Here is a 24,489-nt window from a genome sequence, read left to right on the forward strand (position 1 = left end):
AACCAAGGTTCAAATGCCACAAAGCTCACTAGGTGATTTTTGGCCAGTTGTGTTCTCAGCATTTTTTGAAAAGATAAACATGAGGGGAGGATTGTGTGTACCAAAACCTTGGAAAGCCACTACAAGTAAACAGAAAAACAGAACTGATATAGGTGGATCAGTGATATGACTTGGTGCAAGGCAGCCTACTATAACTTACATATTTCAAGGAAGGTGAGATAAGTAGGTTCCTGCCTCTTACACTGAACTCCTATAGCTACCTACTCAGCAGCAAATTCCACTGAGTCCAGTGGGGCTTACACTCCAGTAAGCAGGTTTAGGATTACAGCTTTAAAGACATTACAAATACTGTATTATGTTTTTACTTATTCTCTACCAAATGGACTATTGGTATAAAATGCCTGTAGCTGCTTCAAATGCTTCAGTTTTAGAGGATATTCACCATTAATATGATGCCATTTTAAAATGTAATGTGTAATGTGTGAGATGGCTCTGCCAAACATCTAAATTTGCTTCAGTTTAGAAGTGTTTCCTCATAAGTAATTGGTTTGCCTTCTAAATAAAAATGCTAATGTTTGGGGCATTAAACCTACAGGTATAAATGACAATGCACCTCTTATTTTGAGTATCCAGATGGCTGATCGAGTGCTTGTGATTGGCAGCGGGGGCAGAGAACATGCTCTGGCTTGGAAATTGGCACAGTCTCCACATGTGAAACAGGTACTGGTTGCTCCAGGAAATGCCGGTACAGCTAATGATGGCAAAATCTCTAATTCAGGTGAAGTGCTTGTAGTATTTGGTGACTTTTCCTGCATTGGATATATTTTAATGTATTTGAATGGTCATACTGTGGAAAAACACATCCATGCCACCTTTCCAAAACAGTGTACAATGTATTGCATAAATGTAAATGCTAAGGGTGAGTAAAATCAATGCTTCAAACATGTCTGACTTTTTATGTAAACTCAGCAGAATGCACATACAAAAATGCAAGTGCTACAGCAGGGGTAGTCAACCTTTTTATACCTTCTGCCCACTAATGCATCTTTCTTGATGGTAAAATTTCCTTACTGCCCACCAGTGCACTAGTGGGCAGTAGGGACCAGGTTGACAACCCCTGTGCTACAGGATAAAAAAATACAAGACATTCATTGAATCTGTGATGCGCTTTAAGTTCTGCACATCAGGGATGACTGACTGACCTTGACCACTTATGAAGGAGTTGGAGTGTGTAATCAAACATGTTCAGCCCCTGAAACTCTTACCTAAATAACAGTGGTTTTTGGAAACACAATTTTAGTCAATTTCTGCTTCCGCAGATGGCCCACATGCCCATCCCACATTGCTCAGCCTTTTAAGGGTTGCGTGCTCACCCTATTCTTTTCTAATGGGAGCCCAGAGGGCATGACACTTGTTGGATCAACGTCTTAGCTTGTGTAGCCATGCCTTGCACCTTCAACCCTTGTCTTGTTTATGTACTGTACTGCTTAGAGCATTAAAGTTACTGTGGGAGCCAGGGCACATAGGCTTTTGATGTAAGTTATCTTGGGATCTACCAAATTCTTTATTGCAGATCCATATGCACAACTATATCTTTACTTAACATATTGAAATAAATCTTTATCATGTTTCCTTTTGTAGTTCCTGAAGCCACATAACCGTCATACATTTTGGATCCTGGTGTTTATTATTATTTATTATCTATTTCAGGGGTTTTAATTAGTAACCATACTATCCTAGCCCAGTTCTGCAAAGATCATAACATTGGGTTTGTGATTGCTGGACCAGAAGCTCTCCTTGTGACAGGTAAAGTTAGAGCAACTCCTTTCTTAGGGAAAAAAAACAAGTGCTCTAGATTAAAAAGTAAATGCCCAGTCTTGGGTAGCATAGGACCCCAGTACAGTGGTACCTCGAGTTACAAACGCCTCAGGTTACAAACTCCACTAACCTGGAAGAGTTACCTTGAGTTGAGAACTTTGCCCCAGGATGAGAACGGAAATCCTGTGCCGGTGGCACAGCGGCAGCAAGAGGCCCCATTAACGGAAGCACGCTACTAGTTAAGAACAGTTCCAGGTTAAGAACGGACCTCCGGAATGAATTAAGTTTGTAACTAGAGGTACCATTGTGGTACCTCGGGTTAAGAACTTAATATGTTCTGGAGGTCCGTTGTTAACCTGAAACTGTTCTTAACCTGAGGTACCACTTTAGCTATTAATGGGGCCTCCCGCGGCCGCCGCACAATTTCTGTTCTCATCCTGAAGTAAAGTTCTTAACCCGAGGTACTATTTCTGGGTTAGCGGAGTCTGTAACCTGAAGTGTCTGTAATCTGAAGCATCTGTAACCCGAGGTACCACTGTATTTGGTATCATCAAGTGGAGAGCAAAATGGGTTTCGAATAGCTGGTTTTTTTGCAACTAAGAAATAGCCTTTCTTCTTCTTCTTCTTCTTCTTCTTCTTCTTCTTCTTCTTCTTCTTCTTCTTCTTCTTCCCTTTTTGAAACTCTGGACAGTGTGATTCCTACTGATAATCCTGCAGGTGGATAGATAGCAGCCAGCAGCCTCTTGTATGAGCATATGGATGTAGCATCTTGGAACATTACATAAAAGAACTCCCTTGCTAGACCGGAGTTCATATTGATGTAGATTCTATTTTAAAAAACATTGCGTTACAGAGGTACCTCGGGTTACAAACACTTCAGGTTACAGACTCTGCTAACCCAGAAGTAGTACCTTAGGTTAAGAACTTTACCTCAGGATGAGAACAGAAATCACACGCCGGCGGTGAGGCGGCAGTGGGAGACCACAGTAGCTAAAGTGGTATCTCAGGTTAAGAATGGACTTCAGAAATGAATTAAGTTCGTAACCGGATAGCCATCAAAACATACCTTGGCTACAGGTTTGATAAATTAATTCTAGATGCAGGCAGACTTTTAAAGAGAGAGTTCAAGGTGACATGATACAGGGGTGGAGCAAGGGGCGGAGGGCGGGCCACCCCAGGTACCACCCGGGGGGGTGACACTTGGGGCAGCGCCCCGCCCCCGCGATCGGCACTGCCGGTGTGTGGCAAGTTTTAAGGCTGCAGCGCCATCGCACGGTCGGGAGGGGTGTGCCGGCCGCTCGCGCCCGCCATCTTGGATGGACTGCGCATGTTGCATGCTGCACGCACGCCGTGACGTCACGGCGCGCGTGCGCTGGGGAGTGGCGCCCCGCCCCCAGGGGGTGCCCCTGTGTTTGCCGTCCCAGGCAGCAAAGCGCCTCCCTACGCCCTTGACATGATAAACTGTTTCTGAACTATAAAACCCCAAGCTCTTAAGCCTTCCTCCATACTGCTGAGCTGCCTGCTGATAATTTTCGTTGCTCTTTTAGCTTTGTAATACCATTCTGAGGCAGGCAAGGAGTATTAATTTAAAAAAAAATATCTGAATTCCATAGCAAGCTTTGTCTGAGCCTTTCAGTATTTTGTTGTTAGGAATTGTTGATGACTTGGTAGCGGCTGGAGTTAGATGTTTTGGCCCTACAGCCAAGGCAGCACAACTGGGAACAAATCGAAGTTTTGCTAAGGTCTTTCTTGATCAACATGGAATTCCAACAGCAAAATGGAATGAATTTTTAAATCCACAAGATGCTTGCACTTTTATTAATAGGTAAGCATTATTTTCTCCATTAGCTTACGCTCTTTAGAGTTGATGGTATAGCTTTTTCGTGAATTAAATTAAAAAGGGACCCCAAATGTATTGAAAATTGTAGATGAATATTGTAGAATGCCCAAGAATTGACAAGTTTACTGTTCTAGATCTCAGTCCACTTTCAACCTCAACTTTCTCTCCCTCACTACACACTAGGCCTGCTTGGTTCACCTTCTCCCTCCACAGCTAAGCTCTGCTGGCAGATCACAACCACAAGGCTCTGCAGTCAGCTACTGGATCCCAGAAAACAGGGGACACTTCTTTTTATTTATTCATCAGCCTTGACTACAACAGCATTTTTTATTGGTTGTTTCTTTTGGGGGGGGGTACCAAAACAAAATAAGAAGGATGATAAAGCCTTTCACAATGTTTATTCCTTAGATACTTCTAAACAAGGTTTAAAGTGCAGTAATTTATCAGGGTGAATTTTTCCCTCACGCCTTTAATCACTCTAAGCAAGGCTGCATCTCATACTTAGATGGGTAACTTCCAGAGAGGCCTAGCCCAAGCCTTCCTTGAAGATAGGCTGGATAAAGTTTAGAAAATAAAAATTAGAATATTTTCACGTAGCTCAGTATTGCCTACACAGACTGACTATAACTCTCCATGGTTCTCTCTCAGCCCTGCTTGGAGATGTGTTAAAATTCTCCTTTCTCTAAAATGTTCTGTTCCAGATAGTCCAGGAACTATTTTTTTTTTAAAAAAAAAGAGGAAAGATTTGACCATGTAATGAAAAGGAGTGATTTTCTTCTAATACGCTCTATCTTAAATTTAAAGTGCTGCTTTTCCTGAATTGGTGGTAAAGCCTAGTGGCTTTGGTCCTAGAAAAGAGATAATTCTTGCGTCCAACAGAGAGGAAGCCTGCAATGCAGTGCAAGAAATTCTGCAGGTGATTTATGCCTCTTTGTTAAGCTGTGGTGTGCTTTAATTTGGTTTATCAAGTTTTTTTAAAATGTAAGGATAAATCTTACACTCAGGAGTTAGATTGTAGTCCAGCCCCCTGCAATGCAGGAATATGCAGCTGTATGTTTGGTAAACGGGGATGCGGGTGGCGCTGTGGTCTAAACCTCTGAGTCTCTTGGGCTTGTCAATTGCAAGGTCGGCAGTTCAAGTCCCTGCAATGGGGTGAGCTTCCATTGCTCTGTCCTAGCTTCTGACAACCTAGCAGTTCGAAAGCACGCCAGTGGAAGTAGATAAATAAGGGAAGGTAAATGGCATTTCCGTGCACTCTGTTACTCGGCACAGTGTTCCATTGTGCCAGAAGCAGTTTAGTCATGCTGGTCACATAACCCGGAAAGCTGTCTGCGGACAAACACCGGCTCCCTCAGCCTGAAGCGAGATGATCTCTGCACCCCATAGTCGCCTTTGACTGGACTTAACTGTCCAGGGGTCACTTACCTTTTACCTTACCTATGTATCGATTTTGGGTAGGTTTTTTCTCCTTCTGTGACATTGTGCAGTGATGTAATTATATAATATTTTAAAAGGTGTTCTGACCTACAAAAGCCAGTTAAATGGTTAACCTGCAAATCATCACACCTCATAAAAATTTAGCAGGGACTCTACTTGAGTAGAATGTGGACTACATGAAGGTTTACAGGTGGGGGAAAAAGTGACTTTATTGGCAATGATCTAAAAAAGAGCTTTCTCATTAAAAATTGAAGATGGAATGAAAGTATAATCTGACCAGTGGATTTTTTTTCCTTTTTCCTTTGCAGGGCAATGTTTTTGGAGACACCCAAGATACCGTAATAATTGAAGAACTTCTTAAAGGGGAAGAGTTTTCTGTGCGTTTTCATTAAGTATTGCAGTCAGAGTTACCCTGTATTGTTTTTGTATAGTCCACAAACTTTAATTATTATTAATAGAAATAGCCAAGGCCAGGCTGAGGTGACTGGGGGTGGTCACTGAAGGTGGCAGTGGAGAAAAAATGAGCCCAGAGAGGAGCAGTCAGGGCATTGGAGGCAGCAGCAGAGGAGATACGGGCGGGAGACTGAGGAAGCGTTGAGCAACAAGTACAGGCCGTGGCGAGCAATACACTCCTGGGTCCCCTGGATCTCCTGTCCCTTGCAGTTGCCCTCAGCCTGCTGCCTGAGGCAACTACCTCACTGAGCCTCATGGGTGGGCTGTCCCTGACTATAGCAATGTGGTTCACTTAGCACGGAGCACAATGTTAGCACAACATCAGCATGATTTACTACTATTTCCCAGTGTGGTTTAGTTGGACTGGGAAGATCTAGATTCAAAACTCAACTCTGCCATGAAGCTTTCTGGGTCACCCCGGGCTACTAGTCACACGCTCTGAGCCTGACCTGCCTCCCAGGATTGTTTTGTGGATAAGAATAGGAAGCCCTTAAATCCCTGGGGAAAAGGCAGGGTAAATCCCAGAGGAAGCACATAACTTGCTGAACCACAAGGAGTTTTTGAGCTTTCAGGTGCTAATTTGACAGTTCCTGTCTGATGAAAACTATCAGCAAATATAGGGATTTTATTGTGCATTGTTATCATAGTTTTTAGCATGCTGTAAACCTTGAAACACAATTATTATTATTTCCATCAAGGGATACTAAGAGGACTTGCTTTACAAACCTTTGCAGGGTAAAATACAAGCAGGATTTTCAGAGTCAGCAGCTTCAGGCACAGAAGGGGAAGGCACAGAAACATAACTGGACACTTCTGCTTTTCTTCCTTGTGAAGCAATTGGTAGAGACCAGCTGTGCAGACTTTCATCTCCCCACAAGGATTCCAAAGAAAGGAAAAGAGACTTGGTGACTGCTTGTGGATTTGGGGGAGGAAGGAGCTAACAGATCTGCCTAAGGCATTTTCTTGCCTGAGATGAAGGACAAGATGGTCCCAATTCCCCTCCCAATTCCACGCACAGAAGTCAGACAGACTGGCGGCTGAATCTTACAACACCAGCAACAGGACAGCATTCTCCATTGCACCTGAGGATAGCAGGCTACCTTAGGGAGTTCGGGGCAAACTATGCATAGCTCACACAGCTTTTTCCTTCAACAGATCACCACTCCCTGTCCTCCCCAGTACCTGCTGCCAGAGGCCTAGTGGTAGGGTGTACTGTGGCAGTCAGAAGGTGGAGGAGTAGAGAATAGCATGAGCCAACTTTTCACATGGTCACTTTGACTCTGTGACCTTAACTACAATTTGAGCTGCAGCCAATTAGCTGGTGAAAATGTTCACCTCCTTGTGGTGAAAAGCTCTTACTAATTTCAGCACTGCTGTGAAAGGCAAGACTGCAAGGATTGAATTAATAAGAGAGAAACTTATGCATGTTGATGTATAATGTGTGTGATTTTAGTGAGTTATATTTGTTGCTCAGTTCCTTGTATTTTCTTTTCAGTGCTTATGCTTTGTGGATGGAGTCACTTTTGCTCTCATGCCACCAGTCCAGATCCAAAAGCGACTATCTGATAAAGACTGGGGTCCAAGCACTGTTGGAATGGGAGCTTATGGTCCAGTACCTCAGGTGCCAGCAAGTTTTGTTCACTATCTGCTTAGGACTCCATATGCCTTTTCCCTGGAAATCATATAGTTTGTTTTCTAATTAGTTTCTTGGGTGATGCTTTTAAATCTTTCTGGGTAATCTATGACCTTGGAATAATAATGGACATAGGCGTCATCTCCTAGGGGCCCAGCTCTTTAGCCCTCCCTTTTTTTGGGGGGGGAGCCAACCCCAAATTAAGAACACACATGTCATTGCCTCCCCTCCAGTCTTCTGTACAAGTCAGTGCCTCTGTTAATGGAAAATCATATAACAAAATTCTAGCATGCTAATGCTGTGCTGACAAAGGTGTGTTGTATGTACTCCACAGTCATACTTCAGAAGCACATGAATTGGTATTGAATGTGAAATTTAGCATCCTGATAATCTTGGCTCCACCCCCACCCCAAAGACTGCAGATTTAAACCTGATAGTGGGTGGGGAACTTTTAGCAGATGACAGGGAGGGCTCTGAGCAGACTCTGTAGGAGCCAAGGGCAAGACTTTGATGGCCTCCATGGAGTTGTCTGTCCTTCCATGTGACTAGCGAATTAAAATAAATTATTCTAAGAAATGGACTTAATACACGTAATCGATGCAAACTAGAGAATGGTGCGAAACTAATGCTTCTTTTTGTTGCTCGAGTATGCACTTCCTTAGTCTTAGTGTTGCCCTTGTAGTTGATGGCAGAAAGACAGATGGGGACAAAATTTGAATTAGTTGCCTCTGCCTTTCATTGGCTTTGGCTCCATCTACTGTTGGTCTTTGTGTGAACAGTCCCAACGGGAACCAGCCCCTAGTGGTGTTCAGTTACCTTTTTAATCACTATGTTTTGATTTTTACACTGAGGGGAAAAAATTGTCATAAAGCAGTCTCCATGTGTCCTTCTCCTGTTGCTCATTAGATTTCTGAAGTCCTCCTAGAAAATGTTAAAGGTACACTTCTTCAACACATTCTCAACAGCATGAAGCAAGAAGGCATATCTTATGTAGGTAAGAAGTTACACTCAACATCAAGTTCCTTAGGAATGATCATTCTCTCATATGACATTACTTCGTCTGGTGTTTCTCTATTGCTTTATGTTTTGGATTTTCATCATACAGTGGTACCTCAGGTTACAAACTCTTCGGGTTACAAACGCTTCGGGTTACAAACTCTGCTAACCTGGAAGTAGTACCTCGGGTTCAGAACTTTGCCCCAGGATGAGAATGGAAATCATAAGCTGGCAGCATGGCGGCAGCGGGAGCCCCATTAACAAAAACACGCCTCAGGTTAAGAACGGTTTTGGGTTAAGAATGGACCTCCGGATGAATTAAGTTCGTAACCCAAGGTACCACTGTATTGAAAACTCATTCTTACTTACTCTTTTTTGAGTCTTAATGAATGACGACTTCTGGAGGAGTTATTTTATGAATGGAGAACTTAATCTTGTACCAATAATAATAATAATTTGCAGAATATTTTAAAATGCTTTGCTTCATCTCATGCCTTACTCTAGCTGTATGCATTTTAAAAACACGTGAAAATACATATTTTGAATTTGTTATCTATAATTCTCTGATTCCTTTCAGGTGTGCTGCAAATAGAATTAATACTTACCAAAGATGGTGTGAAAGTCTTAAGTTTTGACTGCTATTTTGGTGACCCCCAATGCCAGGTAAATCAGAGATATACAACCTAATCCTATGAACCACCAAGACAGCAAATTAATATTTCAGATTGCATGTAATTTCTGCTCTGGCAGCATAGCGTTACAGTTTGTTGTGCTGCATGGTGGACATTGTGAGTTAACAAAGGAGAAGCCAGTATAGCACAGTGACTAAACGGAAACTGTATGGTCTCTGTGCTATGCTGGTCTCGCCTTTGGGGAGTTTACAGTGGTATAATCTCCCTGCAGTCAAATCAGATTGATCGCTGCAAACTTTATCCAAACAAATCGGGACAAATGCTCTATAAATAGGTCATCTGGTTTTAGGGTTGCTTTCTAACTTGTAATCACTATAAGCTAATTGCCACTGGTTTTTGGAAATAGAAAAGCATTGCAAAAGCTGTGATTTGAACTAGATATATTGTTCCCGAATCGTATATATTTATATACACAATTGCCACCTATGTCCACTTTTGCAGGTAGTTGTTCAACTTCTTAAAAATGATCTTTATGAAGTGATCCAAGCCACTATTGATGGCAGGCTCTGCAGTTCCATGTTGGCTTGGTCAGAGAATTGTACTGCTGTGTCGATTGTCATGGCGAGTGAAGGGGACCCGGAATGTTATAATCAGGGCAAAGAGATCACTGGTAATTCTTTTTTATTCTGAACAGTTCAATTACAAGGTACAATTAATAATTTAATTTTATGTTTGCTGACAGTCATTATTCCTTGTCAAAAAAATACCACAATAATCCTCTTTCAGTTAGAGTATTTTGAATTATTTACTAAATGTATTTCTTGTTAAATGTTTCAGTGGGGAAACTTAAATGAAATGTGAAGTGCGGGCTTTCCACTGATATTTTGAGACCCCGTGAAATGGGGGAATACAACCGCCTACACCTATAGAATGTTCAAAAATAATAACTGAGCCCATTTTCCTTTCAATTTTTGTAGGGCTCCTTCAGGCAAAAGAGCTAGGCCTGGAGATCTTTCACGGAGCTACCATAGCAGTGGATGACAAAGTGCTGGTTAATGGCAGCAGAGTCCTGACAGTAACAGCCATGAAGGAGGACCTTGAGTCAGCTCTTGAAGTTGCCTACAAAGGACTAGCAGCCATTTATTTCCAGGGTGCAACTTATCGAAAAGATGTTGGTTATCAAGCTATGAGGTTTCTCAGACAGTCTGCGTATGTAAACATAGGCACTGGCAGATCATGCGTGCTAACCCAATGTTTATTATTTTGCCTAGGATCAGAGGTGGATTTAAGGGAATATGACTGGTTCACCCACACTGGGTGTCCAGCTGAGAGGGTGCGGCAGAGGCGCTGCACAATGACTTAGACTGGAAGGCAAGAGGTGTGGGGGGGAGGCCCACACACACCAAATTTTAGCATTGCACAGGGCGCTACTGGCATTTGAAAGTCCAAAGTCTGCCACTGCCAGGATTCTCTTGCAACCACAATCATAACTGAAAAGTGTTTTAACAACAGTGACGTGTGCTTCTGTTTTAGGAGTCCATCATATGAAGACAGAATTGCAGATCCTATTGTTTGCAATGTCTTGGTTCGCCCATCTAACCTAACAGCTGCAAGTGGTTCCAAATTAGGTAAGGATCAGATGAAGTGATGGATACCCAAAGGATTTTGAAGACCACTTCAGTTTTTCAGATTTATTCAATGTGAACCAAACTATTAAATGGATATACTAACCAGCTTCTGGCAAGAGCTCACTTCGTTATCCTCAAAAGTTATTGCTCTTTGCATATCAGCAGTTTTCTCTTGCACAAAGAGTAGCAGGAGAATTATGTATGATTAGGGCTACAATGTTCAATTGACTAAACTTTATGAAATTAACTGATAAAAACATTTACTCATCTAACTAGTTGCCCCTAATTAATTTGACAACAGGGGTGCTAATTTGAATAAAATATTTTTGGGGGGGGGGCAGATAAGCCCCACCCTGCCTAATCAATCACATGATGCGGTGCGCACACCCCATTTGAATGGCAATGCCCATCAACTTTGAGGGGCCCAGCCCCCTCAAACATTTTATTGGCGGTGGGGCAAAGGACCTCAGCCCCTAGGAGTTGGCTCCTACGTTGGACAGCATATATCCATATCATTTTATATATCTAGCTTTTTTTGTTATAAAACTTTTTTGTAAAACAATTTGTTGTTGTTGTTCAGTCATTCAGTCGTGTCTGACTCTTCGTGACCCCATGGAGCAGAGCACGCCAGGCACGCCTATCCTTCACTGCCTCTCGCAGTTTGGCCAAACTCATGTTAGTAGCTTCGAGAACACTGTCCAACCATCTCATCCTCTGTCCTCCCCTTCTCCTTGTGCCCTCCATCTTTCCCAACATCAGGGTCTTTTCCAGGGAGTCTTCCCTTCTCATGAGGTGGCCAAAGTACTGGAGCCTCAACTTCAGGATCTGTCCTTCTAGTGAGCACTCAGGGCTGATTTCTTTGAGAATGGATAGGTTTGATCTTCTTGCAGTCCATGGGACTCTCAAGAGTCTCCTCCAGCACCATAATTCAAAAGCATCAATTCTTCGGCGATCAGCCTTCTTGATGGTCCAGCTCTCACTTCTGTACATTACTACTGGGAAAACCATAACTTTAACTATATGGACCTTTGTCGGCAAGGTGATGTCTTTGCTTTTTAAGATGCTGTCTAGGTTTGTCATTGCTTTTCTCCCAAGAAGCAGGCGTCTTCTAATTTCGTGACTGCTGTCACCATCTGCAGTGATCATGGAACCCAAGAAAGTGAAATCTCTCACTGCCTCCATTTCTTCCCCTTGTATTTGCCAGGAGGTGATGGGACCAGTGGCCATGATCTTAGTTTTTTTGATGTTGAGCTTCAGACCATATTTTGCGCTCTCCTCTTTCACCCTCATTAAAAGGTTCTTTAATTCCTCCTCACTTTCTGCCATCAAGGTTGTGTCATCAGCATATCTGAGGTTGTTGATATTTCTTCCGGCAATCTTAATTCTGGTTTGGGATTCATCCAGTCCAGCCTTTCGCATGATGAATTCTGCATATAAGTTAAATAAGCAGGGAGACAATATACAGCCTTGTCGTACTCCTTTCCCAATTTTGAACCAATAAGTTCACTACAATTCAAAACAATTACAGGTGGCAAATGCCATCTCATAAGAATCATTCTCACTTTCCCCTCACACAGGAGAGAGAGCATCTTCTGATATGATGCCTGAGATGCATCATCTAAAAACAAAGAAAATAAGCTTCTTGCTTTACAAATGTTGTTTTTACCCATGGGGAGAGTTAATTGATAGCGTAAGAACGTAAGTAAAGCTCTGCCAGATCAGACCAAAGGTCCACCCAGTTGAGGATTTTGTTCATAGTGGCCAACTAGATGTTTGTGGGACATAAGCGATAGCCCTCTCCCCCTGCCCCATGTTTCCTAGGAACTGATATTTATTCAGAGCCATGCTAATGGTGATACTAGATGTGATATAAAGCCATCATAATTTTTAGCCATTGATTAATCAAGTAACTAAAACAAATATGATAAATGAATTAAAAATATTTAATTGGGATGCGGCTGTCATGATCTTTGTATGGAAATTCAGACTGTTATGGACTATTTCTGCTTTTTGTATGCTGCTCTGTTGCCCACACCTAATTTGTCATAGGTCAACAACATAGCAGTAAGCCAGTGCAGGCAATGTTCTTATCTGTGGAAATGTCAACCTATCTTTTTTTGTTCTTGCTTCACATATTTTAATAGCTGAATGGAATGTGTAAACACCTGTCTGACTATGGTATCATATTGCACGTGTGGGTGAATGTGAAACCTGATGCTCTGCTTTTGGTTCTGTTAGCAACAGTGGCAGCCTCTGCTGTTTTCTACAGATATTCTATATAACTAGAATCTAAAACAGAAACAGGAAGCACTCGTATATTCCAACCTTTTGCAACATCTCAGTCTTGTCTCAGTGATCTATTGCAAACATGAGGATTTGTAAGGGGGAGTAGTAATAAGTTTTCAGTAGCAGTGCTGTTTCCCACAATGTTTTTGACTTCTGTGTATCTTTCAGGCAGCTGTGGGCATCGGGGGAGTGTTTCTGCCTTCTTTGATTTGAGAGCATCTGGTTATAATGATCCTATCCTAGTATCCCAAACTAAAAGCATTGGGACAAAAATGAAGGTAAACCAAGGCATGTCACTAATGTAGCTTGTATTATCCCCATGTCTCTTGTAATGCATAATTTTTCCATGTGAGACCACAAAGCTACACTGGTCAAATCAAGATGGAACGGCCTTTCCATAAACACAGAAGTAATTTTGAGCTTTCTAAGCTAGCCCCTATAGAACTTGAGATGTGCTAAGCTGAATGCATCCCAGCTGTCCTATATGGCGATCCACCACAAGCTCCTGCCTTTTGCTTGGCATCAGTTGCTCATATAGGAAAAGAACATCCCTTGCGTCTTTGGCTACATCAACACCAGTGTCTGACGCTGCCTAAAGTAATATTTTATACTGGAATAATGCATTCACATTAAAATTCCAGACTGATTCACTTGTTCATTACAGATTGCCCAGCTGTGCAATAAACATGACATGATTGGTCAGGACTTGGTGGCCATGTGTGTCAATGATGTCCTGGTTCAGGGAGCCGAGCCCCTCTTCTTCCTTGACCATTTTGCCTATGGAAAATTGGATGCTGGTGTGGCTCAGTCAATAAGAGATGGGATAGATGGAGCTTGCAAACTGGCAGGATGTACTCTTCTGGGTATGACCACGTCTCAGTATTTCTCTTCTCAGTTTTGAAATTTCTTATTTGTGTCCTAGGAGCTGTAAGTTGTAGTGGTGGTGGTAGCATAAATTTCCAGTTGCAGAGCTTGAACGTTATTTGGGGCTTCTTCCAGAAGAAAAAAAGCAACAACTACCTGGAAAAACATTGCCCAGGTCTGGGCTGGCACCATCAATATCATGTTACCATTTTATAGAGGGGGAGCAGATAAGACTTGTTGTGATGCAAATAGCTATGCTTTCCAGCCCTTCACTAATATATATTAGAACTAGAAGCCTTGTCACCAACATTGCTCAGAAATTCTAAGAAACAAAAAAAGATGCAGTTTTTAAATCAGTGATTAAACTCAGTGCAGTCTTGTAAGGTTCAACCCACCATCTTGATTCAAATTATAATTGTATGCGCACATAAACAAAAACACTCTATTTGATCTTAGAAACCCTTGTGCAAAATTGGGATCCAGTATCTTAAGAGGTGCCCAAGTGCACAGCAAACAAACCAGAATTGGTGGAGGGGCTGTAGAAACTGTTTGTTTCATGCCAGCCTTAACACACAGAGGATGGCAAGATCAACACTGGGTGGCACATGCCAGCTGTAGGGTCTTTGAAATAGTGGTGCATGTGACTTGCTGGTGCATCTGTGTCTGTTGTGTGGCATATGTGCAGGCTTTGGAGACACATGCACAAACCTTGCTAAACATTTTTATTTTGTACTTTTGTTAACCAATATGAGCATCTTTCTTTCACTTCCCTAAAACCAAACATTAGGAATTATTCCAAAATTCATCAGTGCTAGTGCTGTAGATGGATGGATGAAGATAGCCATATATTTGTAAATAAATGAAGGATGTTAATAACCTATGCAATCCTAAGCATACCCAGTGCTCCCCCCCCCAATTTATTTATTTTTTGAGATGTCGGTACTCATACGTTGATAAAAGTGCTGTGTTTGCCAAAGCAAAATGGCTGCCATAGGCTGAAAAAAAGAGAGGTGATGGTACTCCATACTTGTGACTAGTGCTGCAAACAAAGCACTGAGTATACCCATATAGAATGCAAGTTCCATGGACATTTATGATATTTACTGCTGTTGGTTTCTCTTCCTTTTTCCTAGGAAGAGAGACCAGTGAAATGTCTGGCGCCTTTGTACCTGGAGAGTGCAACCTGGTTGGCTTTGTTGTTGCTGCTGTGGAACAAGAAATGGGATTTCCACAGCAGGAGAAGATTGTCAGTGGCGATCTCCTCATTGGCATAGCTTCTTCTGGCCTTCACAACCAAGGGTTTAGTCTTGTGAGGAAGATTCTTTTAACATCATCCCTACACTATTTCTCTTCTGTTCCTGGCGGATGTGGTCCCCAGACTTTAGGTATATCTGCTTCTCCCAATTTCTTACCCTGAACATTTCTTGAAAATTAATACCATACACTTATTATTGAATTTCTCTTTCTTTCTTTCTTTCTTTCTTTCTTTCTTTCTTTCTTTCTTTCTTTCATCTCTGCTGTATATAATTGCCTGGTTTTGAAGCCATTGCACACTTCTCGGCTTTGTTAGTTCTCCATCATTATTTTTACAGCACCTTTTTTCCACAGTTTCTTCAGAGACATCCTTGTTGTCCTCTTGTATTGCTTCTTCTCCATAGAAAGAAACAAAGGAAACCTTATGACAGCATTTACCAACCTGATGTCCTCCAAATATTGTTGGGCTGGGGCTGATGGGAGTTGTAGTCCAGCAATATAAGGAAGGCATCAGGTTGGGGAAATCTGCAGCTTGGTGAGGAAGGAATCTTCTCCTGCTTGCTATAAGATTGTATGAATGATTTTATCTACAGTTTAAAACTTCTCATACATTCACAGGAGAGCAGTTGCTCACCCCATCCAAAATCTATAGCAAAACTCTGCTGCCTGTACTCCGTTCAGGAAATGTGAAAGCCTACATCCATATTGCAGAAGGGGGGCTGCTGGGAAGCTTTTCCACAATCCTTCCTGAACAATTTAGTGTGGTTTTGGGTAAGTATTTTTTGTTCTTGTTGTATTATCTATGTATAGTATGTGTAGGGACCCAGGTGGCGCTGTGGGTTAAACCACAGAGTCTAGGGCTTGCTGATCAGAAGGTCGGCGGTTTGAATCCCTGCAACGGGGTGAGCTCCCGTTGCTCGGTCCCAGCTCCTGCCCACCTAGCAGTTCGAAAGGACATCAAAGTGCAAGTAGATAAATAGGGACCGCTCCAGCGGGAAGGTAAACGGCGTTTCCGTGTGCTGCTCTGGTTCGCCAGAAGCAGCTTTGTCATGCTGGCCACATGACCCGGAAGCTGTCTGCGGACAAACGCCGGCTCCCTTGGCCTATAGAGCGAGATGAGCGCCGCAACCCCAGTGTCGGACACGACTGGACCTGATGGTCAGGGGTCCCTTTACCTTTAGTATACACATGATTCTTTTTTAGCATGACATTAATAAAGGTATTTTGGAAACTCGCCATATGCACACACCCTCAAGTAAATCATCTTGGCTGTGAGTCCTGGAAGACTGGCTAGGCCCTGCCTTGCATTACTTTTTCCACTTGACCTGGGAGGGCAGGATGCTGACTGACTCCAGCTACGAAAGCTGAGGCTGCTAAGCAGATTTTGGGACTGGGATGTTGTGGGGGGTGTTGATGTTGTTGCTATTCATTTTTTTAATATTTTAGATCTTGTGGTTTATGTGGAATCTATTCAGTTTGGCTGTGTATTTTTTGTGTTTTATTTATTGTTTATGACTGCTTATGTTACGTTGCAGTTATAGATATTTTTTCATGTTACAAGCCACCTTGAGCATGGCTTGAACTGTGGAAAGACAGCATACAAATAAAATCATGTATGTATATATGTAAACATTTGAAATACTTCTGGCCTAGAAGTAGAAAGCAAGCAAGACAGGAAATATTTTTCTTCTGCCCGTTTGAACAGCAGTCATCAGTAGTGTGCACATCGTGACTTTTTGGCTGGAACCCAGCATTTCTTTATCTGGGTCAATTGACTCCAAACTCTATGTAAGTCTTCTGTTCCAGATGGGAGACCACAGGGGCAACTGTAGCCAGACATGACTATTCAGTGAGCCAAGAACCAACACCATGGGCATCTCATTGTGGAGCTTTGGTTTGAAGTGAGGCTAGAGCCAAAATTGATTGAGTTTGTTGCTTCGATGTGGTCTGCAGCCAATGGATGTTTAAATCAGGAGCACCCAAAGTGATGTTCTCCAGATGTTGCTGGACTGAACAACTCTTATCATCCCTGAACACTGACCATAATGGATCATCTGGCGGAATTAGAATCCACCAGGAGGGCATCGCATAGGCCCCCCATTTTAAATATTCCTGTCAAGCCATACCTTCTTAAAGGAGCCTTGCCTAATAACAAGAGACTGCACTTTTCTTATGCTGGCATGTGCTGTGTTGAGGGTGAAAGACCTCTTCCAGACCCTGGGCTTAGTGGGGTGGAAAGGAGAGTTCTCAGTTCCCAGTGGGGTGATGCATGCAAGTCTAAAAGAGCTACTTTCTAAGGGACAGTGTCTGGAAGCCTCACTGTGTCCTGGAGCCCCTCCTCTGTAGAAATCTCTGGAGGGGTAGTTGTTTCAACTATTGTTTTCTATAGCATTGGAGGAACTGAATATTCTCCTTCCTAGGAGTCTCAAGAGACCTCTGCTGACAGATGGAGTTCCAAACCATGACAATAGGTCTCTTGAGAGTCTGATCTTGAAATAACTAATCCTAGAGTATTGCACAGTTGCCATGCCTCATCCCAGCAATCGAGAGGAAAAATCAGAACACCTCTTTGAAATGAATTTCTTCCTCTTACTCATATGTTCAGATCTCTGTATGTCCTTCACATAGATAATTTCAGCATGACATAGTAGTGCCTATCTTTTGCTGGATTGTATCCAATATTGCTAATGAGAGTTCAGGCTGGAAGGATGAAACTGTGCCATGGCTTTAACAGGGATGGAATTAAGGACAGTGTTGTTCTTTACAAATTCAATTATTTGTAGATGCTCATAGTTGGACTATTCCTTCAATATTTTCTTGGCTTCAAGAAGAGGGAAGCCTTTCAGAAGTGGAGATGTCTCAGATGTTTAACTGTGGGATTGGTGCTGTGCTTGTGGTACAAAAGGAGTTTGCTGGACAGATTTTGAAAGATCTCCAGAAATACGAGAATGTGTGGTTGATCGGGAAAGTCATCCACCATCTTGCAGGTTATTGCATTTCTTATTCAGACATACAAACAGCTTAATATCCAACAAAAACATTTAAAATGTTCTAAGGCTTCAGTTCTATACCAATTTATATGAGAGTGAGGTCCATTGAAAATGGTGTTTACTTCTGTGTAATATATAGGATTGCACTTTAATTTGTAGACATACACAGGATTGCACTGTGATTTGCACCGTAATTGTATTAAGTTTCTGCAGCTATGTAACTTAACTTGGGTAGCAGGAGTAAATTCAGCACCTCTCTTCTGTTCCTGCTGCCGCCACACCACAGCCAGAACCAATCAAAGTCTGGGTTGCTATGCTTTCTGAACCCAGGCTCATGGCTTGTATTCACCAAGCTGTGAATGGTAAGCAAGGTTTGTTCTTGGTTACGCTTGCAATTTACTTCGGGGAAGGAAGCCATGAACTTCAGTTTGGACAACACAACAAGCTAGATTATGACTTGTTCTGTGCATGGCATCAGCAAGAGTGGGAAAGGAGCTATGAAAGAACTTGTTCACATTAAACCATATTTTGTTTTAAACTGTGGTACAATATGACATGTGAACTGGGCCAATGTTTAGTTTGTATTTGGGTGTCCATTTGCAAGTCCCGCGCAATGCAAAAAATATATGAAAACACCAATTAATTAAAGGTTATTTGCTTTCAACTCTTGTGGGATTAAGGAGAAGAGCTTTCAACTGGATATTATAGACATTCCTATCCCTTTGGCAGGGGTGCGAGTGGCGCTGTGGTCTAAACCACTGAGCCTAGGGCTTGCCGATTAGAAGGTCGGTGGTTCAAATCCCCACGGCGGTGTGAGCTCCCATTGTTCGGTCCCAGCTTCTGCCCACCTAGCAGTTCAAAAGCACGTCAAAGTGCAAATAGGTAAATAGGTACTGCTCCGGTGGAGAGGTAAACAGCATTTCCGTGTGCTGCTCTGGTTTGCCAGAAGTGGCTTAGTCATGCTGGCCACATGACCTGGAAGCTGTCTGCGGACAAACACCGCCTCCCTTGGCCTATAGAGCGAGATGAGCGCCGCAACCCCAGAGTCATCTACGACTGGACCTAACAGTCAGGGCTACCTTTACCTTTATCCCTTTGGCAGTTTAGTGTTCCAAATGTATGTGCTTTTAGCTACTATATTTTAAGCATGTGCACTGAATTACCTTTCCTTTATTCAGGGTGTTCTCGTGTAGTAATCAAGAATCTTCTTGAAGCATTGCTGCAAAACAAATATCCATTTATGAAGAATCTTTCCAATGTAGACAGCCAGATCCAGACCACATGCAGAAAAAGCAAAGTGAAAGTAGCTGTTCTTATCTCGGGAATGGGTGAGCTTGCAATTGCTACTGCACTCAATAACCATCTCTGCAATGGAGATTTTGTAAGACCGTGTAAACTTTGAAATATTATGGCAAAGTTGCTTGTGTGAACTTACATCTGATTGAAGTTGCCTTATAAGAATAATTCAATAATAATAATAATAATAATAATAATAATAATAATTTTTATTTATACCCCGCCTTTCCCGGTTCAGAAACCTGGGCTCAGGGTGGCTAACAACAGATTTAAAACACTTAATTATAATACAACATAAAAGCAGCATAAAATACAATATAAAAGCATGAGTTCAAAAATCAATATTGGGGGAAATCCATCCAATAAACATTGGATAGTCACCAGGAACTGATTGCTGTTAATAAGCAGATAGTTCTTATACTAATTGCATTTTTGATCAGAATTGAAATCCATTTGAACCCTTGATATTCAAATCTTGCATCACACCACATCATTCAAATTTACTTGGAAATTATGTTTAATATACTATCCTTGCTGGTAATCTCAACAATATGGCCATGAAACATCCTCATGTCTTAAGGACTTATAAGCAAGCCAGATTGAGACAAACTGGGAAGATGATATGAAGGGGGGAAATCTTATGTCTGTGACTTGTTTGTGTTTTAATTTCTTTATAAAAATATTTGTATACTGCAATTCCATAAAAATAAATCAAAGTTTACCACAATTATTGAAAAATGTGCAAGCACACTTTAGTTGCCAGGGCAATTTACAAGAATTGAAGAATTATCCATACTGGTTTATTAAAAATAGGCAGAAAAGCATGTTTCAGAAACTTTCCTACACATGCTCACTTGGGAAGAAAACCCCATTAAACTCAGTGGGATTTACTTTGGTTTAGAAATGGATAGAATTACCTGTATGTTATGGATTAACTGGGAATAAGAGTAGGGGGAGAATATTAATAATGTTATGAAGATATTCACTAGAAGCTGATCATAAAAAAACACCAAAACAACAACCGACAACACAGAACCATTAATTGAAGATCAGAAAGTTATCATCCATTTTTACCATGATATTGTTTATTTTGATATATTAGGTGATGTAGAAACTTTGTAGAACAAAATGAGGCATATGTAGGCCTTGGTATTCTGCCTGAATATAACAGAGAGCCCTCTCTACTCCAGCCTCAAATATGCAAAGTTCTGATGGTTACTACAACCATTTATACAACATGAATGTTACCTATTACAAATCTTTCCTTAAAAGCACAGGAATTCTTAGGCAGTTGTATAGTCAAAGAGCTAAAATGCAGCGGCAACCTATGTAAAAGGTTGACAGAGAACATGGGTTTGTTAGTTCACAATGATATTGTAAGTGCATACAGTACTGTGGAGCGGTCACTTGCTGTTTCCCTGGGCACACGTTTGCTATGTCTGCTAGAAATTGGCTGTGTCTTAATCTTCTCATTTGAGGTACAAGTCTGACAGCACTTCTCGGATATGCAAAAGAGCCAGCAAGCTGTGCCCAAGTAGTCCTTGTCATCGCCAACAGGTCTGGGGTGGAAGAACTGAAGAATGCAACCCTGGCTGGCATCCCCACCAGAGTAAGGAGAACATTGCATTATAATTTCATGGCCAAAAAAAATCCCACATTGCCGGAAAGTATCTTCACTTATAGTATTTCTCTGCAGAGTACCACCCCATGCCTCATATTTAGATAAATATGCTTGAGACAATTATGTCTACAAGTAAAAATACAACAACATCTAGAACCTGGTTTGTATAAATTTAATGTAAATTTTGAGGGTCTTCAAAAGGTTGCCCGTGTTCTTCAGTTTTGATTTGCACGGTGCCTGGAAGTTTCTTTTCTTGCCCCATCTTTTGCATTAATTCTTGTAGGTAATTGACCATAAACTGTATGGAAGCAGATCAGAATATGAAGGCACACTTGACAGAGTCCTTGAAGAATTCTCTGTGGAACTGATTTGTCTGGCAGGATTTATAAGAGTTTTGACTAGCAACTTCCTTAGGAAATGGAGTGGTAAGCAAGTAGAACAAACTATTGTATTAAGTTGTTGTTGTTGTTGTTGTTGTTTTAATTGCTCAGAAAGATTGACAGCTGCTTAGGATTCAGCATGTATAAGGCAAACCAGGATCATAAGAATTTCCAGGCTGGGTTCATATATTTAATCAAAGCAGATTTTTTCAATTGGTGATCTGCATGCGGGGGTACTGTTTTCATTTTGCACATCCTTGTTTGTCTCTTTGATATGTCTGAACAGGGATTTCATTAATTATAGGGAAAATTTTGAGCACTTATCCATCACTTTCACCATTAACTAAAGGAGGAAATGCCCAAAAGCAGGCACTCTCATCTGCCTACAAAATTGCTGGCTGCACGGTCCATTTTGTGCTTGTAAGTATCTTCCTGTGAATAAAGAAAACACCTCTTTCTGTTTTCTGCACACCTGCAAATAATTCTCATTCTTGGCACAGGCAGAGATGGGGTTTTTGCGATTCTCCTGATGTTATTGGGCTACACTTCTAATCATTTCTGGTCATTGGCTATGCTGGTTGTGGCTAATGGGAATCCAACAACATTGGGAGGGCCACAGGTTCCCTATTGCTGAGTTTGATGTTATTTAGAGTAACTACCTTCTAGTTATAAATGTTGCCTTGGTCCCATCCCCCCCCCCCCAAAAGGACTATGGAATATTGCTATTCCTCCAATTTGCCTTGAATAAAGGAATCAGTTCACTAAAGCAGGCATAGGCAAACTCCGGCCCTCCAGATGTTTGGGACTACAATTCCCATCACCCCTAGCTAACAGGACTAGTGGTCAGGGATGATGGGAATTGTAGTCCCCAAACATCTGGAGGGCCGGAGTTTGCCTATGCCTGCACTAAAGTCTCTGAGACCTCCCTGTTTCTGATGACATATCCCTACACCTTGTTCTCCTCAGCCCTTGAGGGATGTTTTCTAGCTGTCGTAACAATATTGACTCCAAGCTAATTTACATTGGAATAAATGCATGGCCTGTTCATCCAGAAGGAAGTCCTATTAAGTTTAATGGTGCTTATCCCCTTGCAAGTAGGATTAGAACTGCAACCTTAACCGCCTTCTTGAATAAACATCTCCAACCACCAATTCCTAACCTGCCCCTCTGCCTAGTTGTATTACCCATTTGCCTTCCTGCATGCCATTTTTAAGGACCTATCAGTGACTGTAAAGATGAGATGAACAACCAGGTGGCATTTAAAAAAGAACAACCAAATACCAGGTGTGTGTGTGTGCGCGTGCCATGATAGTGGTGAAATTATCAAGATCACTTTAAAAAGTGGTTGCTACTTACATCATCAAGGTTGGGTGTAGTTTGGGCCATAATGTGCTCCTCATCCCTTTTCAACCTGCCACCTGTCCTTTATATTATAACTTAAATTTCTGCTAATCTTTTCCAGGCTGAATTTCAGTAACACTACTCTGCCCCAAGCCCTTTCTGCTTCTGTTGCTCTTCATGTGGAAAGTCACCTATCTTAATGGAATCTCTTTCTTTCTTTCTTTGTCTCTGGAGGATACTAGTCTCGAAGCAGTAATCTTACAAGAGCCCGTCTCTGTGAAGGCAGAAGACACGGAAGAGACCTTGTTAGAAAAGGTCAAAGAAGCAGAGAGCCGGGTATTTCCTGTTGCCCTGCAGCTGGTTGCCAGTGGAATGGTGCAACTAGGAAAGGATGGCAAAACCTACTGGAAACGAGAGAGTCGGGAGCTGGTCCATCAAAAGGAAAGGCAGGATTGTTCCTCCTCTTAAACTTTCCTATAAGCAGCTACAGTGCAGCAATGAATAGTGACAGTTACAATAATTAAGGCTGAAACTGTCAAATTCCTCTTATCCAAGTGCTTTTCCTTTGCTAAAATCAGAGCATGGGGGTTAATATTGGTTCTTCAAGTGAGGAATGCATGCTCCATGGACACAATACGGTACATAATTAGCTTCAGGGCAGGGTGATTTACTCTACCCCTGACTCCATGGAATTCACGTGCATACCCCACCAGATAATTAGCATTAGGAGGGGAAATCTCTGGCACCAACATAGCTTCCCTCCCCCCCCCCCCCAATGCAAATACTACTATTTCTAAGAATTAGGTGGAGAGGGGCTGTGGCTCAATGCAGAGTCTCTGCTTTGTGAGCAGGAGGTCCCAAGTTCATTCCCTGGGATCTCCAAGTAGAGATGGGAGGGAGCTGCTGCCAGTCAGTGTGGACAATACTGAGGTAGATGGACCAATATAGATGGCACTATATAAGGCAGCTACCTAGGATTCCTTTCCCCATCCTCCACACAAAGTTTTATCATTCTGTTTCTCATTCTGCATTGTCTCGGCCACATCACTGCTGACCTCAGAGGAGAGGTTTCTGTGGCCTTTGCTGGTATTATAAAGGCTGTATGGGTTTTGTGGCAACAGCCACAGCAACCAAAAACAGATAAGGGGATGTTGCAGCTGGGTTCTGCCAACTGCAGGGAACAGGAATGAGAAACTTGAGCAGGGACGTGCTGAACTGCATGAAATCAGTGTGCATTTGTCTCGCTTGTAAAGGCAAAGGATATTATTTTCCCCTCAGGTTTGCAACTGGATTTACATTCTAAAGATCTTTAAACCAGAACTTCTGAGAGCTCCCTTATATGCTATTCGAAGCACACCTGAATCACCTTTTAAATAACTTCCCACATAAAACTATATATGATAGATATCCAACATAACATGGGTGCTGGTTGATAATTTTCCTGAACTTTCTGCATTTAGCTATGATAGTTTTCACTTCAAATGATCCTCAGCTCTATTCTCACAGGGTGTGCCACAATCATGTTTAGGAAACTCCAAGATGGTACATAGTAAGAAGGTTTCTTGCACTTACTTTTTGTTATGTACAAACACATTGGATGAAATTGCATTGCAAAACCATTTTTCACACACAGTGACTTGAGTGTGCACAGCCGTCTCTCCTCCTGGAAGGACTGATTTGTACAGTTTAAATGGGGCAGCAGTGCATGAGTACACAAAACCACCCTCCTGGAAATAATGGGTAAGCTTGGGCTGTTGGTGGAACATGGTAGGGGCTAACCAGAGATTAGTGTACTGATGTCATTTCTCTTGATAACAATATATGAAACACTCTAGCTAAAATCTAGATGCAGTGGGTAAGCTTGTCTTCTTATATGGCCTGATCATTAAAAGCAGAACACCTCTGGTTTATTTTTGGCTTCAGGTTGCTTATTTTTTTGGAATGTTTCCACCAGCAAGACTTCCTTAGGAACTGACAACACACTGCAAAGCATCTTAAGCAACTGTAAGGAGAGAAATCT

The 24,489-nt window shown here is 42.0% G+C and overlaps 1 protein-coding gene across 1 annotated transcript; it reads left to right on the forward strand.

Annotated features, from left to right (window-relative positions):
* The first annotated feature begins 633 nt into the window (after positions 1 to 633).
* LOC117045674 (trifunctional purine biosynthetic protein adenosine-3-like) lies at positions 634 to 23,212 on the forward strand. Its single transcript, XM_033146954.1, has 21 exons — positions 634 to 778; positions 1,711 to 1,806; positions 3,469 to 3,643; positions 4,463 to 4,574; positions 5,404 to 5,472; positions 7,044 to 7,169; positions 8,088 to 8,175; positions 8,755 to 8,840; positions 9,311 to 9,479; positions 9,787 to 10,018; positions 10,343 to 10,437; positions 12,892 to 13,001; positions 13,388 to 13,586; positions 14,721 to 14,972; positions 15,460 to 15,612; positions 17,625 to 17,828; positions 19,010 to 19,159; positions 20,606 to 20,736; positions 21,032 to 21,173; positions 21,433 to 21,548; positions 22,704 to 23,212. Exons 1-21 carry the CDS (start codon positions 634 to 636, stop codon positions 22,935 to 22,937), a joined length of 3,084 nt encoding a protein of 1,027 aa, XP_033002845.1. The 3' UTR covers positions 22,938 to 23,212.
* The last annotated feature ends 1,277 nt before the right edge of the window (positions 23,213 to 24,489 follow it).

Source organism: Lacerta agilis, chromosome 4, assembly GCF_009819535.1.
Source record: "Lacerta agilis isolate rLacAgi1 chromosome 4, rLacAgi1.pri, whole genome shotgun sequence".
Lineage (NCBI taxonomy): Eukaryota > Metazoa > Chordata > Lepidosauria > Squamata > Lacertidae > Lacerta > Lacerta agilis.

Excerpts from the sequence above, each read along its gene's own strand:
- LOC117045674 (XM_033146954.1), top strand. The coding sequence starts at position 634 with ATGGCTGATCGAGTGCTTGTGATTGGCAGCGGGGGCAGAGAACATGCT. Across the intron at positions 13,002-13,387 it reads GCATTGGGACAAAAATGAAG|ATTGCCCAGCTGTGCAATAA; the intron begins GTAAACCAAGGC and ends TGTTCATTACAG. Across the intron at positions 17,829-19,009 it reads AGTCATCCACCATCTTGCAG|GGTGTTCTCGTGTAGTAATC; the intron begins GTTATTGCATTT and ends TCCTTTATTCAG.